Source organism: Thunnus albacares, chromosome 20 (assembly GCF_914725855.1).
Source record: "Thunnus albacares chromosome 20, fThuAlb1.1, whole genome shotgun sequence".
Classification (NCBI taxonomy): Eukaryota; Metazoa; Chordata; class Actinopteri; order Scombriformes; family Scombridae; genus Thunnus; species Thunnus albacares.
Window position 1 is genome coordinate 27,063,761 of NC_058125.1, and position 21,952 is coordinate 27,085,712.

Sequence of the window (21,952 nt, forward strand, 5' to 3'; positions counted from 1 at the left end):
GCTGTATGCTCACAATTACCTCACCTGTTGAGTCAGTCGGTGCAGAAATAAGAGGCTGAGGGAGATGAATAACGTTGTTCTTTGTAAACAGCCAAAACCAGAATACTAATGTGCATGTAAACATACTCAATGTCAGGTGAAAACACATGTGACCTGTCTGATGTCATGCACGTATGGCAACAGGTTTAAAATCTCTAATTGACCAGGGATCCATAACTATTTCAACTTTGATTTTAAGCATATTTATGAGCAGCAAATAATGGCTTTACAGCTGCTTAAAGGACAGGTTCATAACCTTTCAAGTGTGTGTTAAAACAACAGTCAGGAGCCCAAATGAACATTGAAACATGTTTTTCTTGCTGTAATCATTCCTCCTGTTCATACTGACCATTAGAAGATCCCTTCATAATGAACTTACAATGGAAGTGATGGGAGACAAAATCCACAGTCCTCCTTCTGTGCAAAAATGTATTTCAAAGTTTATCTGAAGCTAATATGAAGCTTCAGCATCCAAATGAGTCAAATCAAGTAGATATCTTTCAACGTTACAGTCTTTTTAGTGCCAAAGTCCCTCTTTTTTTTACAATACTTCCACTGCAAGTCTGTGTTGTGGTTTTTCTGCTCTGGCGGCGACGTCGGCCATCCTCTTCATCCTCATGATGGCTGTGAGTGTGTCGCTGATCACACTGATGGTTACCTGGAAAGAAGACACAGGTGTGGACACATCTACGCATTTACACATAGAACTGAATGCATAAAAACTTGAATATTTCTTCATCATTTAAGGATAAGTCTGGTCCATATTTTTCGTCTTGTTGACAAATCCCATATGCATGTTGACGTATTGTTGGCTCTGCTAATGTGGTTTGTTAACAAGGAGAAAAATCTAGAACTTAAAATCCACAGAAAGTTAAACTTAAATAGTTTCAAGTCTCTGCAGGTTGATTTTTCATAGAAATTAACTGAAAATAATGGCTGCCTGACAGGAAGAATAACAATATGAATACTGAACGATGATTTAGAAAGTGGTGATTTAGATAACAAGATGATTGATGATTTGTAATGAGCTATAACATGAAAGAGCAGCAGTATAGTTCTTTAAAACTTCCTCCTAATTAACTAATTATTCATCTCTTTTTATATTAATCAGATGTGGCTCTGAGCGGCTTCATCATGTGACTGACAGCTAAAGTAAATAAAGGGCATTTATCCAACACACCTCTCATTCATACACACTCCAGCCTGTTATTTGCACTGGGGATGGGGGGGCATCCATTTAGAAAGGTTGGACCAACCAACCAGAACTTGATGTTCACATTTGGTTTGGATCGCCATGACAACACACAACCAATCATTTAGTTTGTAAGGATCAAAGCTATTGATATGTTGATTGACAGTGAGATGGACCAATCGGTGGGTGTAGCAGCCTCACTTGAACAGCTGGCAGTGAAAGGGTTAATGTGAATCAAATGAAGTGACAGGAAAGAGTAAGATGCAAACTAGATTAGCAAGAATTTCTACTGCAGAAAAAATATTTAACAGTAAAATATTAAATAATTTTAATTTGCCTTAAGATAATACTGGAAAATGTGACGTTGAGTGGAAGAGATGATGTTTTACATTTGTGATAAACAATTTTCATTCAGCAGTAGCTCAGACTGTTGCTTGAATGTACTTCAGTTTGAACAGTCAGCTGTTATATGTTATATTTAATATTATTAGTAGACGGCTGGTAATAAACTTAGTCGTTCATTTAATATGCAGTATGCAGTAAGTGCTGATTGAGTGTGTAGTCGGCAGTATGTTAGTATGTGATTTTGAACACAGCTGTTCTCTCTGTCTCCTTTTACAAAGATTCATGTCTTCATTCATTCAGTTCGTATCAAAGCTCATTCATTAGTGAAGGTTTACTGTCTGTCAGAATCTAAATCCTGGTTGGATATTAGTTTGTTACTCAGGACTTTCTAAAGTTACCACCTTTATACACATCAGTCATTTCTTTGAACAGCAGTTTTTTCTCTCACAGTTAAATATTACACAGTGTGAATTCATCCTCAGACTCTGTCAGTTTGTTAGAGCAGCTCCTGACCTGAAATCTTTATTGCACATAATGTGTAATCTCAGTTTAAATTTAAACAATCAGTATGAAGCTTTAGACACAGAGGATCAATGAATAATTATCTCTATCAGTCATGATGTGATTGGTCCACTGATGGAACATCATTCTTATAATATTTGAGATTATATGTTATTATTTCTGAGTGAGCAGGATCGCGGTGCAGCTGCAGAATGTAGTTTGAAAGTGAGTTTTTTAAATAAGGAGCAAAGTCTGAACGTGTTTCAACAGCATTTCAGTGACAATGTTTAAATTTACACATTTGTTGAAGCAGCTGAAATAAAGTCACTGAATGATGTTGAGCTGAGATACAAATAGACATCTAAACATTTAAAATTTACTGTATTTTAAACTTTATGCCTTTTCAAGTGCAAATCAGCAAACACATTATTACTGATCAGACTGTGAGCTACAGTCATGTCTCTGTGTCTTTGATCTATACATGTTTTAAATCTTTAACTATATTTTTCATCTTCAGTTGCTGCTTCCTGTGTTTTGTCTGTCAGATTAAAGTTGAACAAATACAACAAACAAACAAAATGTAAGTCTGATAAATGAATTAATGGACGACTGAATAAAACTTTATTGACACTTTTCCCACTCTGACTCAGGCTCTTTTTTTTAAAGATAAATGTGCATCGTAGATCATGCACTTTTATCTTTGTGCCAGCCGAGGGCGCCAAAGTATTATCCATCATGACTAAAGCCCTTTACAGACATGCAATCTGTAATATTGCAGCTTCTTCCATCTGTTCAAGTGAGGCTTTTTGTCTTTAACCCTCTGCAGTCCAGGTTCAGTTTGGTTTATTGTTGCTGACTTTCTCTTGACTTTATTTCAGCTGCTTCAACAAATGTGTAAATTTAAACATTGTCACTGAAATGCTGTTGAAACACGTTCAGACTTTGCTCCTTATTTAAAAAACTCACTTTCAAACTACATTCTGCAGCTGCACCACGATCCTGCTCACTCAGAAATATTAACATATAATCTCAAATATTATAGGAATGATGTTCCATCAGTGGACCAATCACATCATGACTGATAGAGATAATTATTCATTGATCCTCTGTGTCTAAAGCTTTATACTGATTGTTTAAATTTAAACTGAGATTGATAAAGATTTCAGGTCAGGAGCTGCTCTAACAAACTGAAAGAGTCTCAGAGTTATAACAGAAGGACACAGAGTTTTGATTCTGAGCTGAGGATGAATTCACACTGTGTAATATTTAACTGTGAGAGAAAAAACTGTTGTTCAAAGAAATGACTGATGTGTATAAAGGTGGTAACTTTAGAAAGTCCTGAGTAACAAACTAATATCCAACCAGGATTTAGATTCTGACAGACAGTAAACCTTCACTAATGAATGAGCTTCAACATGAACTGAATGAATGAAGACATGAAACTCTGTAAGAGGAAACAGAGAAACTCAGAGTTTGTTCATGAAAACCTGCCAGCGAGCAGGTTAGCTTCACAGAGTTACCATGGTAACTGACCCAGAGTTTAAGTTACCATGGTAACTGACCCAGAGATTAAGTTAGCTCTCACTCTGAAACTGAAAACCCAGAGTTTCCCTCATCTCAGGCTGAACAACTCAGAGTTTGCACTAAACCTGCTTTCTGGACCCCAGAAAAGACACCCAGCTTGGTGTCTGAGGGTCTGATCGCTCCTTCAGATAGAAAGTTGCTCCTCAGACCCAAATGAACAGACCCCTCCTGTAGGTTTGGGGGCTGTTCTAGAGGGGATCTGACCTGCAACAGGCCAGAAAACCTCCTACAGGCCTGGAGGCCTGAAGCAGGAGAGAACAAGGACGGGGGAGGAGGAGAGAGAAGGGAGTATGGCCAGACAAACAAACTACCACAAAATGAACCATCCTGGTTTCACCCTGTCACATCTTCATCCCTGAGACCCAACCAGACACACACACACACACATACACACACACACACACACACACACACACATACACACACACACACACACACATATATACACACACACACACACACACACACACACACACACAGGCACACACATATACACACACACACACACACACACACATACACACACACACACACATATACACACACACACATACACACACACACACATACACACACACAGACAAACATGAATCTAGTGTTAAAGCAACATTTTATTTTATTTTTTCTTCTTGTTGTTTTGTTTGTATTGTCTTGTGTCATTTGTGTTTTCATGTTAATCATTTATGTTTCACTCAATAGAAAAAAATAAAATTTAAAAAAGAAAACACACAAACAGCTCTGCAGCTTCACTGCTGTATGTCGCAATAACTGTGGTGATGTTGCCACAGTAACAGCAGTATAATCTCAGCTGCTCATCAGTGAGTTTGTCCTCAGACTCTTTCCTGTCACTTCATTAGATTCACATTAACCCTTTCTCTGCCAGCTGTTCACGTGAGGCTGCTACACCCACCGATTGGTCCATCTCACTGTCAATCAATATATCAATAGCTCTGTTCCTTCAAGCCAAATGAGCTGTCACGATTGGTTGTGTGTTGTCATGGCGATCCAAACCACATGTGAGCATAAGATTTAAGTTGGTTGGTCCAACCTTTCTAAATGGAAGCCCCCCCATCCCCAGTGCAAATAACAGGCTGGAGTGTGTATGAATGAGAGGTGCGTTGGATAAACGCCCTTCATTTACTTTAGCTGTCAGTCACATGATGAAGCCGCTCAGAGTAGTTTCTGCCAGCAGCTTCCTGTCAGAAAGCACATGAAGCTGATGAGGAGATAAAGGATTCAGAGGAAACACCACATCTGATTAACATAAAAAGACACGATGAGTCCAACAGACGAGCAGAGAGAGACGACACAGAGACGGAGACGGACGTCTACCTGGACATGGATCACTTGCTGATGCTGTTGCTGCTGCTGTGGAGTTCAGGTAAGACTCTGCTGTAATGTAAAAATACTGAGTTCAAGTCAAACAGCAGCTTTGAAAACTGCAGTAAAAGTCAACATGGTCAGTAAAATGTAGTGAAGTGTGTTCAGTAAAAGTTCTGATACTTGCTGTAATGAGTTTTATCACTTTAACTTCTAATAACAAACCAATAATTCATGTGTTCATCATCTAATAATGAAAATTCAAAGCATATAAATGTAAAATCCTGCTGACGTCTTCAGGCTGTTCGTGGGTCACGTGACCGTCACCTTGCAGGGACTGTGGGTATATTTAGAAGAACAGGGAGGGACTTTGAAGGCAGGTTTGATTGACAGGCCAGTGCAGGACATGAGCAACACATGAGGAAGACCCTCGTTAAATAATGAAATCGTGACATCTGGTGGCGAAAGCTGAACATAGACCTGAAAATAAAAAAGATGCAGCTTAACTTCATTTGTGAGGAGGTTCTTTTTGGACTTTTCTCATCTAATAAGTGACTTTTTATTATTCTACCTCTGTGTTCATTATTAGATGGATGCATTGTTGGATCTGTTTATTTAGGATGTTTGGATTTTACATTTATTTGATGTGTTTTAATCATTTGATGTGTTATTTTGTTGCTGTAATGTGACATATAAGAGCTTCCATATAACAGTGTAGCCCAGGAAACATTTACATGAAAGCATCAGGAGCTACAGGAGAGTTATATGTGTACTTATACACAGGGTGCCATTTGTGTTTTTGAAACATTTTTATTCAGGAAAATGAATCAGAACCACAGTGATTCTATATAGATTATGAAACATATGAGGTTATTTCTCTCAGCTGTTACAGCAACATTTATAAAATAATTATGAAACTTGAACTTGACCACTGCATTTGCAGGAAAATTTTAATCCATTTTTTAAAAAGTAATTCATCAATTAGTGTGATATTTTCACTCTCAGTGATGTGATGTCATGTTCATGTCTTTCCTCATCTGGACACATAGGAGATGTGATCATATACAACAAAACTAAAGGTTTAATGTTAATTTCAGTCAGAATTAAATCCCCCGACGCTCCTTTCAGTACTGTGGATACTCAGCCAGATGTGTCAATACTCTTAATGTCATTCTTGCAAGTCACTGTTTAATTCAGCTCTATGTGCAGCAAACTTCAATACTGAATAGAAAATAATCCCATCATGCAACAGCACAACATGCTGTTATCATAAAAATAAACAGGCTACAGTATATGTCTACATGTCAGACTAAGAAAACAGTCTGATGACGGACGTCTGTCTTCTTTTTATATTTTCCTGGGGAGGGGTCATCAAAATTAAGTTGAGAGGTTTTTCTGTGACAGGAAAGTTTTTGAGGACAAACTAACTGATGAGCATCTGATGCGACATTACACAGTATATATCTGTTACCATGGCAACAGCAGAGCATTTCCTGTCATGTAAAGGACTGACTGTTGCGAAAAACTTTTTCTTCTTATCGAATATACGTGTTTGAGCTGCTTCCTGTAACTCTGTCAAACTGTTTCTCTCACTTAACCCCCTAAAATCCAGTTTCCTCTTTTCATCACTTAAAGATTGTTAAAATAATCAAACTCCACTCTGACAGCGTCGGACATATTGTCTATCATGTTGTTCATATTCACTCATGAGTGAATTCTTCAAAAAGGCTCCATGTTTTTATTGCTGCATCCTTCCATCAGATGGAAATTTCTGCTTCATTTCTGCTGCTGCATCATTTTAGACACATTTCCCCAAAATTCAGAAAGCAGTTTGGGTATTTTTGAAAACTTTGGGATGTCATCTAGAATTTAAAATAAAGTTTAAACAAAGTCTGGCTGAACAGCATGAACTTGTACTGAGGACGATGATGAAGAAAAGGCCAATATCTCAAAATCTGGTGAAATAATTCCAGTGAACTGACGCTTTAACCTGCGGTTAGAGGCTTCAGTTCTGAGAAGCTGCTCATCACACATACAGTCTTTAAATAGCACAGTGGTTATATGATGTCACCACACAGGATTTCTGGGTATTGAAGTCATTCTGAGCTGCTGTGTTGCATTAACTCTATATGAACCAGTCTGTTGGTTAACTCTACATGAACCAGTCTGTTGGTTAACTCTATATGAACCAGTCTGTTGGTTAAGTCTATATGAACCAGTCTGTTGGTTAACTCTACATGATTCAGTCTGTTGGTTAACTCTATATGAACCAGTCTGTTGGTTAACTCTATATGAACCAGTCTGTTGGTTAACTCTATCTGAACCAGTCTGTTGGTTAACTCTACATGAACCAGTCTGTTGGTTAACTCTATATGAACCAGTCTGTTGGTTAACTCTATATGAACCAGTCTGTTGGTTAACTCTACATGAACCAGTCTGTTGGTTAACTCTATATGAACCAGTCTGTTGGTTAACTCTACATGAACCAGTCTGTTGGTTAACTCTATATGAACCAGTCTGTTGGTTAACTCTATATGAACCAGTCTGTTGCACTAAAACATAATTCTGGCTTATTTTCATAGTTATGTTCATCATTTATATCAGTAGTAACAACATCGTACTCAACAAGTTAATATCAGAGATCTGTGAACATGGTGACATCATTAAAAAGACGTCTGATAGGTCAGAAACACGAGCAGTCAGACGATCAGACAGGAAACAAACCAACATGTTAGTTTTCCTTTAACTCTGTATGAAGCGTCTGTTGAGCTTGTGTTTATATGTTCATCTCATCTGCTGCTCTTCAGAGAAGAAGCAGAAAGTAGAAGCAGTGAGGTCGAGAAAAAAGGTTTTAAAGTTTCAGACTGACCAGGCAAAGAGAGACGTTTGTTTTTCCTTCATTTTTTGTCTTTTTATGAGGATTATTTTCACCCCAGAATAATTGAGAGTACCTCATACTGCAGTAGCTCAGTTTTCTAGTTACTGAACATTTAACATGTTATTTTCATACATTAATTATAATTGTTTGTAGCATCGACTTCAACATCTGTGTGTTTTCAGTGAGATGAGCTCTGAGCTGCTTCAAAGCCTCATAGTGTTTGTTCAGTTCACAGCTCTGCAACAATATAAATATTAATTTTATGATTTTCTCTGCAGGACTCCAGGCTGAAGATAAACACCAACCAACAGGTAAAAAGAGAGAATATATCTCATCTGGTCTGGGAACGCCTCTGATCCCCCAGGAGGAGCTGGAGGATGTTACCCGCACCTCCATCAGTGCTGGACAATGAATCCACTTTGGTTTATGAACGAATACCCTCAAAACTAATAACTAACAAAATATGCTAATGTTAGCATTGAAAAGTGAAAATCTAGATTTTGGATGTCATCACTGCTCGCTGTAGAGCTGCACACCGCTAATTTCTATAAAATATATATCACATCTATAAAATGCAACGCATGGCATTGCGGAATTGTTTGCAGGAAGTAGTGTACATGACATGAACACGACTTTTTTGTTCCATTGTGGATCATTTGAGGCTCTAAATATTGGATAAATTTACAGACAGAATTCACACACTGAAACAAAATGGAGGAGGGTAAATAGAGTGAACTTTGTAGTAAATAGTGAGTGATTTCAGACACAGTCTTAGTCTTGCTTCTATATCTGGTCTCTTGTCTATTCCCACAATCCTCTGTTTTCCTCCAGGTTCTCAGTGTGAAAGCACAGCCAAGGCTGACAACGTGCTGTTGGTCTGTGAATCCGAGAGCATCAGCCCTGAAGACTATGAAAACATTAAGTCCTTTCTAACTCAAATAGTCAACAACTTCAACATCGGCCCTGACAAAGTCCAGATCGGTAATATTTTTACTACTACAACTATTCACACTACTGTTTCTGGTACTATTACTACTACTGCTTGTGTATAAAGTACTAAGAATACTAAAATCTTTACACCACATTGTGAAAATATTCAAATACAGGTGCAGGTCCTGAATTCAAAATTAGCAAAAAAGCAGTAAAATGGGACATGATAACCAGAGTATTCAAGGTTATGGCTGATGTGACGATAAAAGGACCATACCAGTGGTTTTACATGTTTAAGCTAAATAACTGCTGTCTGCATACAGCCTCCATTACTGCCAGTTATTTCCCAAAACATGCAGACATATTTTAGCTTTTGTATTAACTTGCAGAATTCTCAAAATGTTCAAAATGAAATGTTCAGGTGATACACCTACCTTAAAATTCAGTTCTTCATCTACAGAAACACACATTTATAACTCATAGTAATTATTAATTATTAATTATTAAAAACAGTTAATTAAAAAAAAACTGTTTTTACCGCAGGTCTGGTTCAGTACAATGAACGATCAAGAACCCAGTGGGACCTGAACACCCACCAGACCAAACAATCCCTGCTGGAGGCCATAGCCAACCTGCCACAGAGAGGAGGAGACTATGACTACTACACAGGTAATTTAACAGCAGGCTGTCTGATCCACACCAGCTTTACACTGTGAGGGACTGAGGCAGAGACTCTGATTAGATCCAAATATATTTACTTTCTGTATTTAGGTCTGTCAGTGGTGGAAAGTGAAGCTGTCAGTGATCTGTATTTTGTACAAAATTTTAACTTAAAGTATTTATAGTATAGAATATATTGAATATATCCAGCAATTTGTGAATGAAATTCACTCCCTTGACAGATCAAGAAAACTGTGTCTCTGCTAACAAATAACATCTTCACAACAGACTTCAGATAAAATTAGTAAAAAGTATTTTCATTTATAGTGATTCCAGAAATATTAAAGGAAAATTCTGGTTTATTTGAACCTGATATATTTCCCATAAATGTGGCCATTGTGGCTCTATGTGTGATGCTAACTTTGTTCTCTCAGCTCCGTTACATGATTCCTAACTGGACAGGATGCAAACAAGCAAACATGAGATTGTTTTAGTTTTTCCCTGTTAAGATGTCCTAACCTGCTCCGTGCATCAGTGAACAGGCTAAGTATGGCAAGCCATATGGATCAAAACGTCTAATTTGATGTTCGCATTACGTCTTTATATGTCTCAAGATGACAGAAAATTCCCCGTTAACACGTCCATTTTGAACGTCTTAAGTTGTTTTGACCATTAAGGCTTCCGTTCTATTGGTGGACATCAACATAGCCTCTCCTTTTTGACGTAGGGACGGCGTAGGGCTGAATGTTTGCCTATGCTGTGGTCACGTGGATGTTTGGGCTACGTATCTGTAGGAGTGTTAATACTTTATTAATGAATTACCTCGTCATTAGGGCACCACCTCCTTTTTGGTTAGGATTTGTTAATGTCAGGAGGAAGCACTAACCCTTGTTCAGTTTAATCAATGAATCAGTCTCACAATCATAAGTTCTTGTTCCAAACAGTGACCTCTGTTTACTGCAGCTCAAAGAAACAACCAAACACTTTTAGGATAAATGAAGACATTTATTAATAGCTAAACGTCTTGATAAAGCATAGATAATATAATATATACAGATAATATACAGAAAATAATTAATAAAAAGAAATTAAAATAAATAAATAAATAGGGCCTAAGAATGATAAAAAAAATAATAATAAAGAAAATGATTCAGCAAGAGTGGCTCGAAGTGCGTGACTCGAGGCTTAACGTGTTATGCCAGGAAATGCTAAGGAAAAAGCTAATTCAACTTCTCTAAGTAAATTATTTAATTTAACGTTATTCGACATCAACCCTTGATCACAAAGCCATGTTATGCCTTACTGTTGAGGTGTCTCGTCGTGGTTGAGGCATCATCTTGGCAGGTCCAGCGTTGTTTGACGCAGCATCACCAGCGGTGTTGCAGTGGAAGAGCCCGGATCAGCTGTGGGCTATGGCGCATCTCAGTGGATGCAGAGGCGTTGAATACCGGTAAAGAATCAAGGCGCTTCAGGCTGCTCTGGAAGAGTCTTCAGGCCGGCTTCACTTCTGGGTTGCAGTCTTGCTCTCAGAGACCAGTTTCAAGCGTTCCTCCTCTTCTTCTTCTTCTTCTTCTTCTTCTTCTTCTTCTTCTTCTTCTTCTTCAAGGGTTTAAGTTGCAGATTCAGGCTTTTGGTTGGCTTGTAGTAACTTAAGTTGAGTGTCAAACAAAGACTACGCTCAAGTCTTCAGCAGCGTCAACTTCAAAATAAAATACTGTACGTGTTTACTTCAAATTAAATTACTGTACGTGGAAATACGAGACTTAATGTTACTAATGAAACAAAACAAATTATTAATAAAAGGTTAAATACGGATATATTTGGTTTGGTTGAGTTTTTACATGCAAAAACTCGCGCTTCAACTGTTGCCTATTATTTCACATTACAGCTGTAAACACATTCCTGTCATAATGTCCAAGCATTCATGATATTTCTGATTAATAACGGTCCTGTCAGCTTGTATCATACTTGTTCTTCTAATAACAAACATTAATCTTCATATTAACACTTCATTCTGTCTAAACATACAACCTTCATTAGTTCAACTTTCTCAAACTATCTACACATCTTAAACCATTTTCTGAAATAAAGTTTAAAACTATAGTTTAAACTATAGTCAGAAACATATTTAAATATAAGTTGACATAACTTACTTCATAATATAAAAGAATTCGACATGACTATTGTTTAACAATAAAAGAAACTTTAAACTCAAATCCCTCAAATATTATTTTAGAAACTTCATTCTTTCGACCAAACTACTTATCTAATTTAACTACTAAAATATGATTGTTTATGAAGTTCATGGATCACAAGTTAAACACTTAAAATACAAATACATAGTTATTAAACATTCATTAACTCTTCACATAAGGGAATTTAACTCTTGTCTATAGAGGAGCAGTATTGTCACCTGTTAGTATAAAGGGTAATACAATCTAAGTTGTATATCTCTTTAGTAGATAGCCATACACCTATGAAAGTTATACCATTCTTCTTGTATTTACAGGACAAATAACATGATATAAGTTACATGATGATTAGACACTTAATTTACATGAATTTCAGGTTTGTCTCAGATTTTAAAGGGGGCTTCACGAAGTCCTCAGGAATGTGGATTAGTTTATGGCTTTGTTGATAAGAGCCTGTCTTCCATCTATAAGGTGGGAGTTGTTTTCCTCCGGTCCAAGTGGCCTTTAGGGTCATTTCATGCTTTTAATTCGTGTCGTAATTCAACTTATCAAAATGGTTTCTAAGAGGTCTTTCTGAGTCTGTTGAGCGTCACTGATCGAACCCCCACTTGGAAGGTTACAAAGGTCAGTTCTGCAGGCCGAGGGTGTGCTCTTACAAACTTAGGAATCCAGAGAGTCTGTCTCTTATTTTCCTTAAGATAAATCAAAGATTAGTGAACAGAATTACAGAACAAGCAGTTGTCCTCTTACGTATCTATCACATGTCTTATACACAACTGTGATTTAGTATGTGGGAGGATCAACTGTGCAGACAGATGCATTTAGGGTTTAATGTTGTAGGTTGTAAATTAATGATGAATGGTCTCCTCTGCATCATTAATGATTGATTTTGAATTGATAAAATATTATGCTCAAACTTTATTTGCATATGTGGTGTATAGGATATTTATGTGTATTTGGCCACTTGCTTATAGTTATGTGTTATTTTATATACAGTACGCACTTTATCTTGTATCTTTACAGATACTCTCATTCAATTTAATGCGTTTCTGATTTGAGTAAAAGGCAGGAGAGCAAGTGTGGGCTGCGCTGCGTTCTTCAGTTACTCACTGAGAATATCAGTAAAGCCACTGAAGAGCAGCCAAATCACTGTTCGTTTTCATTTATTCTTTCAGGAGGGTAAATGTCACCTAAGCACCTTCAGATTTTATCAGTAGTACATTTGTTTATATAGTTTGTGTTGTGCTTCCTTACATTGTTTGAGGGAACTGTGACGTTAGGTAACTGCATATGAGTGGACGCAACCATCACTAATGCTAACGTAGCTCCTCAGGGATTGAAGCTGTTATCTTTTGTTGGGCCTCAACCATGGGGTCAGACAAAGAAAGGCCTACATGTAAACTCTGAGGCCACGAGGCCGCTTCTTTCCTTTGTTCCCCTGAAACGAAGGAGCAGTGCCAAAATGCTGCTCACAGACTCCGTTTCCCCTGATGCTTTGCAAGTTTGCGAAACCAGCAGGAAGCCTCAGGAGGTGAATTGTGCACATGTGCTTCTGCCTCTTTTCTTCTGGAGCTTCTCCTGGACGAGAAGAAACTTCGACACGTGTTCACCCGAACACCACCACCAGATCCGTGAGAGACTGCTGTTGCAACCCAGCGCTCTCACTGAGCCTGCAGAGGGAAGAGAGGATTTTCTTCTTCCATGGAGACACAGATAACTTCTACGCCCCGCTGTCTACCGACTGATTCGACCATCCTGAGTTTCTTCCCCACTGAGAAACCAGCTGCCGTTAGCCTCAAGGACACAAGGACGGCACCGCCAGTACCACGCACCAGAGGACCCGCTGCTGGATTTCACTGACTGTCTCACACACACCGGTTCACTTTGGAGAGCGACACAAGTCAGAGGTTGTCTGGGCAGAGATTATATTAGATATGTGTGTTTATATGCTTAGTGCTCGTGATTTTGTTGTGTGTTTTAACGGACCGCCGAGTCCCGTTGTCTGCTGCACTGTGAGGAGTATTTGAAGTTGCTTCCTGTTTAGTTTGTGTTCACCATGCTAGACTGTTTGTGTCGTCCCAATCAGGATTTCTGTGTTTGTGCCACCGCGAGTGAAAAGTTGTTTTGTCGGTTCACAACCAGACAGCGTGCGTATAGACTACCGTCCATACGCGCTCTCTGTAGATAAAGCAACCGCTTCTCTCCTCTCACGGTCACGGGACCGAGAGTCGGTTTCCCTCCTTCTCTTTCCCTCTCTTTTTACTAACCAACCAATTCGTTTTTGCGTTTGAAACCAAAAACGGAAGTCACGTGATCTATTCCTTTATTGTTTCCAAAAGAAAAATCAGAAAACCAAATTCACCAGTTTTGGTTTTTGCAAATTCCTTTTTTTGTTTCACATCTGGGACAGACAGTAACGTGGTGGACAGACAGAAAGCGGAAGTGAAGTGTAAAAACATCAAAATAAAAGCCAAGAGGATAGAATGGCCATCCTATTAAAAATGTAAAACCCAACATTATGCAAGCACAGGATCTAATAAAATAAATAAATAGGCCCATATCCAAAAAAATGTGTCATGTATTATTTAGTTCGTAGCATGAATTAATAGCCTAATTAATTACATATGTGGAAACAGCCTGTCGTCCTTCCCAAACAGTGTTGTCTAAAGTGACAAGCAGAGGTTCCCACATGTTACCAGATTGTTGTGAACCATTTCACATACAGATGTCACTCATTTCAGTGCCACAACCACAGTGAAGGGGGTGAAATAATTTATTCAGGAGTAGCTGCAGTGCGCAACAATAACCACCAGGTGGCACGTGTGAGCAGTTCAGATGCAGTGACTGTGTGTCTCTCTGTAGGACAGATACAAACCATCCATGATACAAACTGGTGATGGCAAGCAGACGCGACCGGGAACTGAGAAACCCTGTGAAACTGAGAATTAGCAGCACTGTTATACTTTCTGACCTGTACAGTTTACTAATATATACAGTACTGTGCAAAAGTTATAGGCACTAAAAGTAAAGGCTAACAGCTATAAATTGTTTTAATTTATCAATTAGCTTCTTACAAAGTTGAGTAAACAGCAGAAACTTAAATGAAATCAATATTTGCTGTGAGCAGCTTTGCCTTTAAAACAGCAGCAGTTCTCCTCAGTTCACTTTAACAGTTTTTCATGGTAACTTGCAGGCAGGTTGTTGCAACCATACTGGAGAAAGAATGTTCTTCTGTGGATTTATTATTTAGGCCATCTCAGGTGCTTCTTCATGTAATCCCAGACTGACTCCATGATGTTGAGATCAGGGCTCTGTGGGGACCAAACCATCTGTTGCTGAAAATGGTTCTTTATGTCTCTAGCTGTATGCTCGGGGTCACTGTCATGTCATCAATACATTTGGGGCCGATCAGACGCCTCCCTGATGGTATTGCATAATGGATAAGAGTCTGAACATCTAGGGTGCCTAAAACTTTTGCACAGTACTGTATATACTACTAACTGTATACTACTAACATCATGATATTTAAACCAACCATCTGTCAACACAGTTTAGACCACAATATATGAAACAGAAGAACAAAAAAAACAGAGTCATTTGTCGTTATTTAGTTTTAAGCCAAAATAATTAGTTCCATGTCCATTAACATTGAAAATCAAGTGAACAAAGTGGAAAAAACGGTTCGTTTTTTTGTTTGGTGTAATTTCCATTTTCATTTTCATTTCTCCTTTCTGAATTGAAGAACACAGGTGATTGAAATGAGAGAGGATGAACTGGAAGTAAAATTAAACCGTCAAAATAAAAGTGAAATGTGTGAGAACTTTACTGTCAGGAGAACGAGGCACTTTGTGAATGAACTGGTTGCCTGTAGCTTCCACAGACAGTATAAATATGGACGACGCGTCTCCACTGCTATGGAAAAGTGAAACCAAAATATCTCCTTTTTGGGAGCGGCCATCTCCCCGAGTTGGTTGATGCGAGAAGAACGAGACCACAGTCGAGTAATGTCTTTGTAGCAGCTGAATTTATTTATTGAAGATCTTCGGAGAACACTTCACAGGAAAAACCTGCATCTGGCAAAACGCCCTGCGTTCTGAGCTTTTGTCTGCGTGCCAGAGCATTTTATACCTTGTCTTCACCCCCTTTCTGGGTGTATCTCTTGTTTGGACCCCAATTGGCTCATTGTCTATCATTTCTCCTAAAAGGAGTTGTTTTCTTCCTTCACTTTTCACCCCAATTCACCACCCACGCTTAAGGTTATTTTTGTCTCCCGCATTCTGGTCTGACCTGGTTTTCTATACGTCTCTTAATTCACACTTCTAACCACATCCTTCGGTAGGCGCGCTTATGCACCTGCAGACACGCTTATGCGCACATTGAACTTTTGACTTCTACTTCTTGCTTATGCATCTGCAGACACAATACTCAGAACACAGTGAACTTCTGACTTCTACTTATTGTTGCATAACTCATCCTGTTTACAGCGACAGTGGCAAGCAAAGGACATGACCTTTCGATATCACTTATCAATTGAATAAGGCATATAAAACATACTCGATTAACATAAGTTTAATTCAGCATTGGGATTAATATGACTGTGTGTTTCCCATTACCTCTCACAATTCCCCCTTTTGATCTCTACTAAAGAGATCACTCATCTGCCCCATAGGGTCCTTCCAAATCTTTCAGCCCCAAGGGACTCCCTTCAAGGAGTGGCATTTGGTATGGCGGCAGAGGGGGTGCCTTGCCTTCTATGGTGGAGGTGATGAGACGCACACAGAGTGAGCGAATACATGGTATACAACAACATCCACACGTAACCAAGATGGCCACGAACGTAGCCAACGACATCAGTACCGACAGTATCAGACCCTTCCACTGACTGAAAATTGACTGCATCCAACCTTCTAACGGGTTATCGATCCCTGAGTGCTTGTGCATGGTATCCGAGAGGGTTCGCAATCCTTCCAACGCTTTAGTTACTTTCCCATCTGGAGCAGTGTTATTAGGGATGAACGTGCAGCACATATCTCTGAACATAGAACAAATGACCCCTTTTTCTGCCAGGACCATGTCCAACGCCATACGATTTTGCACTGCCATTAATGAAGTTGGTGCCAATTGCTCGGCCAGACCTTCTACTCGCCTTCTTGTCGTTGGTCGGATGGTGAGTGACCTCTCCTCTTCGGGACGTAGGGGTAGACTGCCCTACACCTCCACGGAGCTTCCCAGGGGATTATTCTGCTCCTTTCTTGGAAAGCTCGGTCTCAGGACCAGCCGGTCCCCCTGGACCTGGTCCCCCTGGACCTGTCTCGGCAGGTCCCCCTGGACCTGTCTCGGCGACCTCCTGGGCTCCTCTGCTGCTGTGCACTGGCTCCAATGGAACCAGGTGTCTCCTTTACCCTGCAAGCGGACCATGTGGGATGTCCTCTCTTCCGTTTGATGACTCTCAACTGAACCCAGTCGGCTGTGGGCACCACCTCTGCTCTTTCTTGGCCCTGATTCTTCTGGAGGGCCTGGGTGGAGTATTCTGAAAGCAAAGCTTGGAGATCATTAAAGTAGGTCCTGGTGGGTATAATGTTCTCAGTTTCTGCTACTCCTATCATTCTTTCCCCAGGACCTGGAAACATCCTACCGGTCTGTAGCTTGAATGGTGTGTGCCCCGTACCCTGGTTAACTGATGCTCTGATGGACATTAAGGCTAGTGGCAGGGCATCAACCCAGTTGAGTTTTGTCTGATCATATATTTTGGCCAACCGTGTTTTTACAGTCTGATTCATTCGCTCTACCTTTCCCTGAGACTGGGGGTGTACCAAAAGCGTGTTTTAGACCCAGCAGTCTTTCTACCTTTTGTAGGTTTTGGTTTTTGAAGTGGGTCCCATTATCGGATCTTATCTTTTCGGGGAACCCATGTCTTGGTATGTACTGATTGATCAAGAATTTCACTACTGATTGGCTGTCCTCTCTTTTCGTAGGAATTGCCTCTGGCCAACCTGTATAAGCGTCCACACACATGAGTACATACCGATAGCCTTTGTGTGTTTCAATCATATCTGTATAGTCGATAATGATCTCTTTACCTGCCTGAGTAATCAGAGGGTACCTTCCTGCTTCTGGTTTAATGGTGGTTTTGGGGTTGTGTCTGCTACACACTTCGCATGTCTGTATCATTTCTTTTGCCATTTCTTTCATAAATGGGTGCCACCAATGTTTCAGATTTCTCATTATCTGAGCTACTCCTACATGACCTACCCCATGGGCTTCCTCTAGAGCGGTGCTTCTCATACAAGGGGGCAGAATTAACCTTCCATCAGTGTTTCTCCATACCCCATCTTTCTCTACCGCCCCCTTGCCTTCCACATGATTTTCTCTTGTGGCGAGGCTTGTTTCTGCATCTTGGAGACGTTTTCTAGACTCATGTCTAACCTTTCCTCATCTTCTGTTCTTACTAACATTGCCCTGTCAGTATATCCAGCGGCCTCTTTTGCAGCCCTGTCTGCTGCTGCATTTCCTCGTGCTACCTGGCTTCTACTGGTGTCATGGCCTTTGCACTTGATCACCGCCACCTGAGATGGTAACATTAATGCTTCCGCTAATTCTTTCATCTCCTCTTCATGCTTTATTGGTTTGTTGGTGGCTGTCAGGAACCCTGCTCTCAGCCACTGTCCCAGTTCTACATGCACAGCTCCTGTTGCATATGCTGAATCAGTATAAATATTTACAATTTCTCCCTCTCCTGCTTTCAGAGCTTCGATTAGCGCCCTAATACCTGCTCTTTGTGCTGATTGTTGTCCTTGTAGCCTCCCTGCTACTCTCACCTGAAACACTCCTTCCTGCTCCTCCACTACAGCGTATGCTGCTTTGAGTCCCTCTTTTTCACCTCTGTAACAGCACCCATCTGTGTAGTAGTTCCTTCCCCCTTCTATGGCTTCTGCCTGCAGATCTGTTCTAGGTTTAAGTTCTACCCAGACCCTCTCTGTACACCTGTGTGGTTCTCCAGTCCCTATTCTGTCTGCCATATTGATGCCTTCATGTGTGTATGTAATGTTTGGAGCGTCGAGTATTTTGCTTAATTTTTGCTGGCGCAGTGATGTGAGGGTGAATGCTTGTGAATTGACGTAGGCTACTATGTCGTGTGTTGTCAGTACTTGTAAGCCGTGTCCCATCACTATGTGAGCTGTCTTTTGAATCAGTTTTGCCAACCTGGCCGCATATTGTGTACATGTGGAATGTCTTTGTTCCATGTTATCTAGCATGACACTGGCGTACATTAATACCTGTCTACCTCCCCCTTTTTTCTGGAACAGGACGCCGTTTACTACTTTCCCTGTTCCAGAAACATCCAAATGGAAGGGTGCAGTGTAATCTGGTGTCGCCAAGTCTGCTGCAGCTGCCAGAGACTGTTTGAGGTTGATGAACGCTTCTTCGGCCTCCAATGTCCAATTTATGGGAGCTGAGAGATTACGCATCCCAGCCTCTTTTATAGTGTTTCACAAGGGCTGCGTAAGCCCTGTGTAATTTGGGATGTAATGTCTGCTGTATCCGGTCAGACCAAGGTATGTGGGTGGTGAAGTATGTTAGCACGATGCAAGGGTGACAGGCCTGCACCCTTTTGTGAGATAACTCGTCCTAAGAAGGAGACCTGTTTCCTGACCGCCTGTAATTTAGTTCTACTGACTTTGAACCCATGCTGTGCCAAATGAAGAAGCAATACACACGTGGCCTCCAAACAGGAGAGGGCGGTCGGTGCTGCTAACAGGAGGTCGTCTACGTACTGCATTTATTTGTGTATGTTGTGTGTGTGTGTTGTGTGTGAGCCAGTCCGGTAAAAATAGAGCCTGTCATGTCACGCAGTGATGTCACTGCAGCAAATATCATGGGACATTTATACAAAACTAAAAACTTAAACTTTTATCTTGTGCAGTAAATGTTTTAGACAGGTCTGATGGAGGTCAGGATTTATCAGGAGGACGGCAGCTTTACTCCGTCGGGGTTCATTTCACAATAATGACCCGCTCGCTGTACATTATCCTGCTTATTACACGGCTGTTTCCTAAAGAGATCAATAATCTGATACAATGTATTGATTTAAACTTGATTTATTGATTTAAAAATGATTTTATTGCTTAAATATCTATGAAAACTCTGTAGCCTTCTTTAGCGTTATAATTCACGTTAAACTGAACATTTCCATTGATGGTGAAGTGAGACATCTGAACGGGACTTATTTGGGAATATTGAGGTTGTCATTCATCGCTGTTTCCTTCTTGCTTTACAGTTGACACACCTGGAAACACAATTATGTGTGTGAACTTGTTGATGTTCAGAAGCTGATATACCAGCCATAGATGCACCACAGGCTTTTAAATTATTCCCATCATCATTTCACAGGATCTGTCAGGACAACAATGCACAACTATGGAAGCCAATAATTGCAATAATAATTTGAATTATATCAGCAACTGAATATCACATTTTGACATTTTATCACTACTGAATGCTTTAAAGTTGTTAAATATCACTGAATTTATTGCACTGAAAGCTTTGACTTTGAAAACCACCTTTCTGAATATATGAGGTCTGGATTCACTTTCAAGTTTCAATTTGATTTTAATCTAATATTCAAAAGCTTTATTCAAGTTGCTCGATTAGCTCAAATCACATCGAAAAACTCAATTCAAGTCAAAACTTGTAAAACTGGTTGCTCAAATACGCCTGGTGAGATTCAGATGCTACAATTCAGATCTGAACGTGAGGGATGGGTGGCACGTGAGTTCTCTATCTGGATATGAGAACGCTAAAATAAATATATACTGGAAATAAAGGTTTTGGAATAGCACAACTTAAAAGTGACTATTGAGAATTTCACAAAGTGAGAATTCAGAAAGATGGTTTTCAAAGTCAAATATTTCAGTGAAATAAATTCTGTGGTTTTTAAATTTCAACATCAAGTATTCAGCAGTGATTAAATGTCAAAATGTGGTTTTCAGTTGCTGATATATTTCCAATTATTATGACACACACTCTCTCTCACACACACACACACACACACAGTGTGACTGAGGATTCTGGGAAAGAAAATGTGATGACAACACGTAACTGTGGTGATAACAGTGTGTAAGTCTCTATCATCCAGCTGTATAGTCATTAAACTGCTCAGTGTGTATCTTGGAAACTTGCAGACATGAACCATTTTATACTAAGTTTCTTCTTCTCTACAGGAACAGATGCTGAGCTGGATATAGATCTCTATGCAGTTCACCATAATGCTGCTACAGGCTGATAGTTTCTGTGTTTACTTTCATTCAGACTCACAAACAAACTTTTGAAGAGATTCTTGTCAAAATCATATCTATGTGGAAAGCTGTAGGAGTCTCAGCAGCTCGCTCTGATGTCCATCATTGTGTGTAATAAACGTCTTTTACTGAATCCCTTGAATCTCTATAACAGAGCTGAGAGAACAAAGTTAGCCTGACACATAGAGACACAATGGCCACATTTATGGGAAATACATCAGGTTGAAATGAACCAGAATGTTCCTTTAATAATAATGTTTTTGTAATAGTCTTATGATTATTAATATTGTGATATAACATTATTGTATAGTATCATGGTATAATGTTATATATCAAAGACTGCTGATGCTGTTATAGTGATAGTGATTATAATAATTATAATATACAAATAAAAGTAGAATTTGAAGCTCTGTGATTGGATGTTTCTGACTGAAATGCATCTTGGGAGTCGTAGTTAACTTTTCTCTTTCAGTTTTTATGTCTACAGGCTTTTAGCTTTGACTTTTTATCAAAGAACCAGATATTTTGTTACACAGGTGTTGAAGTGCTGCAGCTGTCAGTCACCTAACAGTCTATGAACAAAGTAACGGGACCTTTATGTCTGGAACAAGCAAGTTGAGTCTCTGTATCTTTTAAAGCCTCTTTATTTCTGTCATACAGGAGGAGCTCTGAACTACATCCAATATGAGTTCTTTCAACCCGATGAGGGAACGCGTTCAGACTCCCAAAAAATTCTCATCCTGATTACTGATGGAGAGTCTGAGGACGACGTATCCCTCCACTCACAGCACCTGAGAGACGACAACATTGAGATCTACACTATTGGTGATTGACTTTCTCTCTGCAACTCTGAAACTACATTATTTTACCATGAAAGAATAACGTGACATTAACATGAATTAAACATGATATTTTGCCACAATGAAAGCGTTAGTTAGTAAGACTCTTAAGATGATGTGTATGACTGCATTTATAGTTTATATCATTTAATGTCTCACATTATTAAATCAAGTCT

At 39.5% G+C, this 21,952-nt stretch overlaps 2 protein-coding genes across 2 annotated transcripts in view; both read left to right on the plus strand.

Moving 5' to 3' along the window:
* Positions 1-21,952, plus strand: part of LOC122971137 (microfibril-associated glycoprotein 4-like) — a 750,976-nt gene that overhangs the window by 587,577 nt on the left and 141,447 nt on the right. The window lies entirely within an intron of this gene.
* LOC122971150 (collagen alpha-1(XII) chain-like) lies at positions 8,152-21,884 on the plus strand (the record flags this gene model as incomplete). The annotated part of the gene is made up of 4 exons (XM_044337682.1): positions 8,152-8,170; positions 8,691-8,840; positions 9,333-9,458; positions 21,598-21,884. Coding segments are annotated over 4 exons (468 nt in total), but the record flags the coding sequence as incomplete, so codon positions are not given.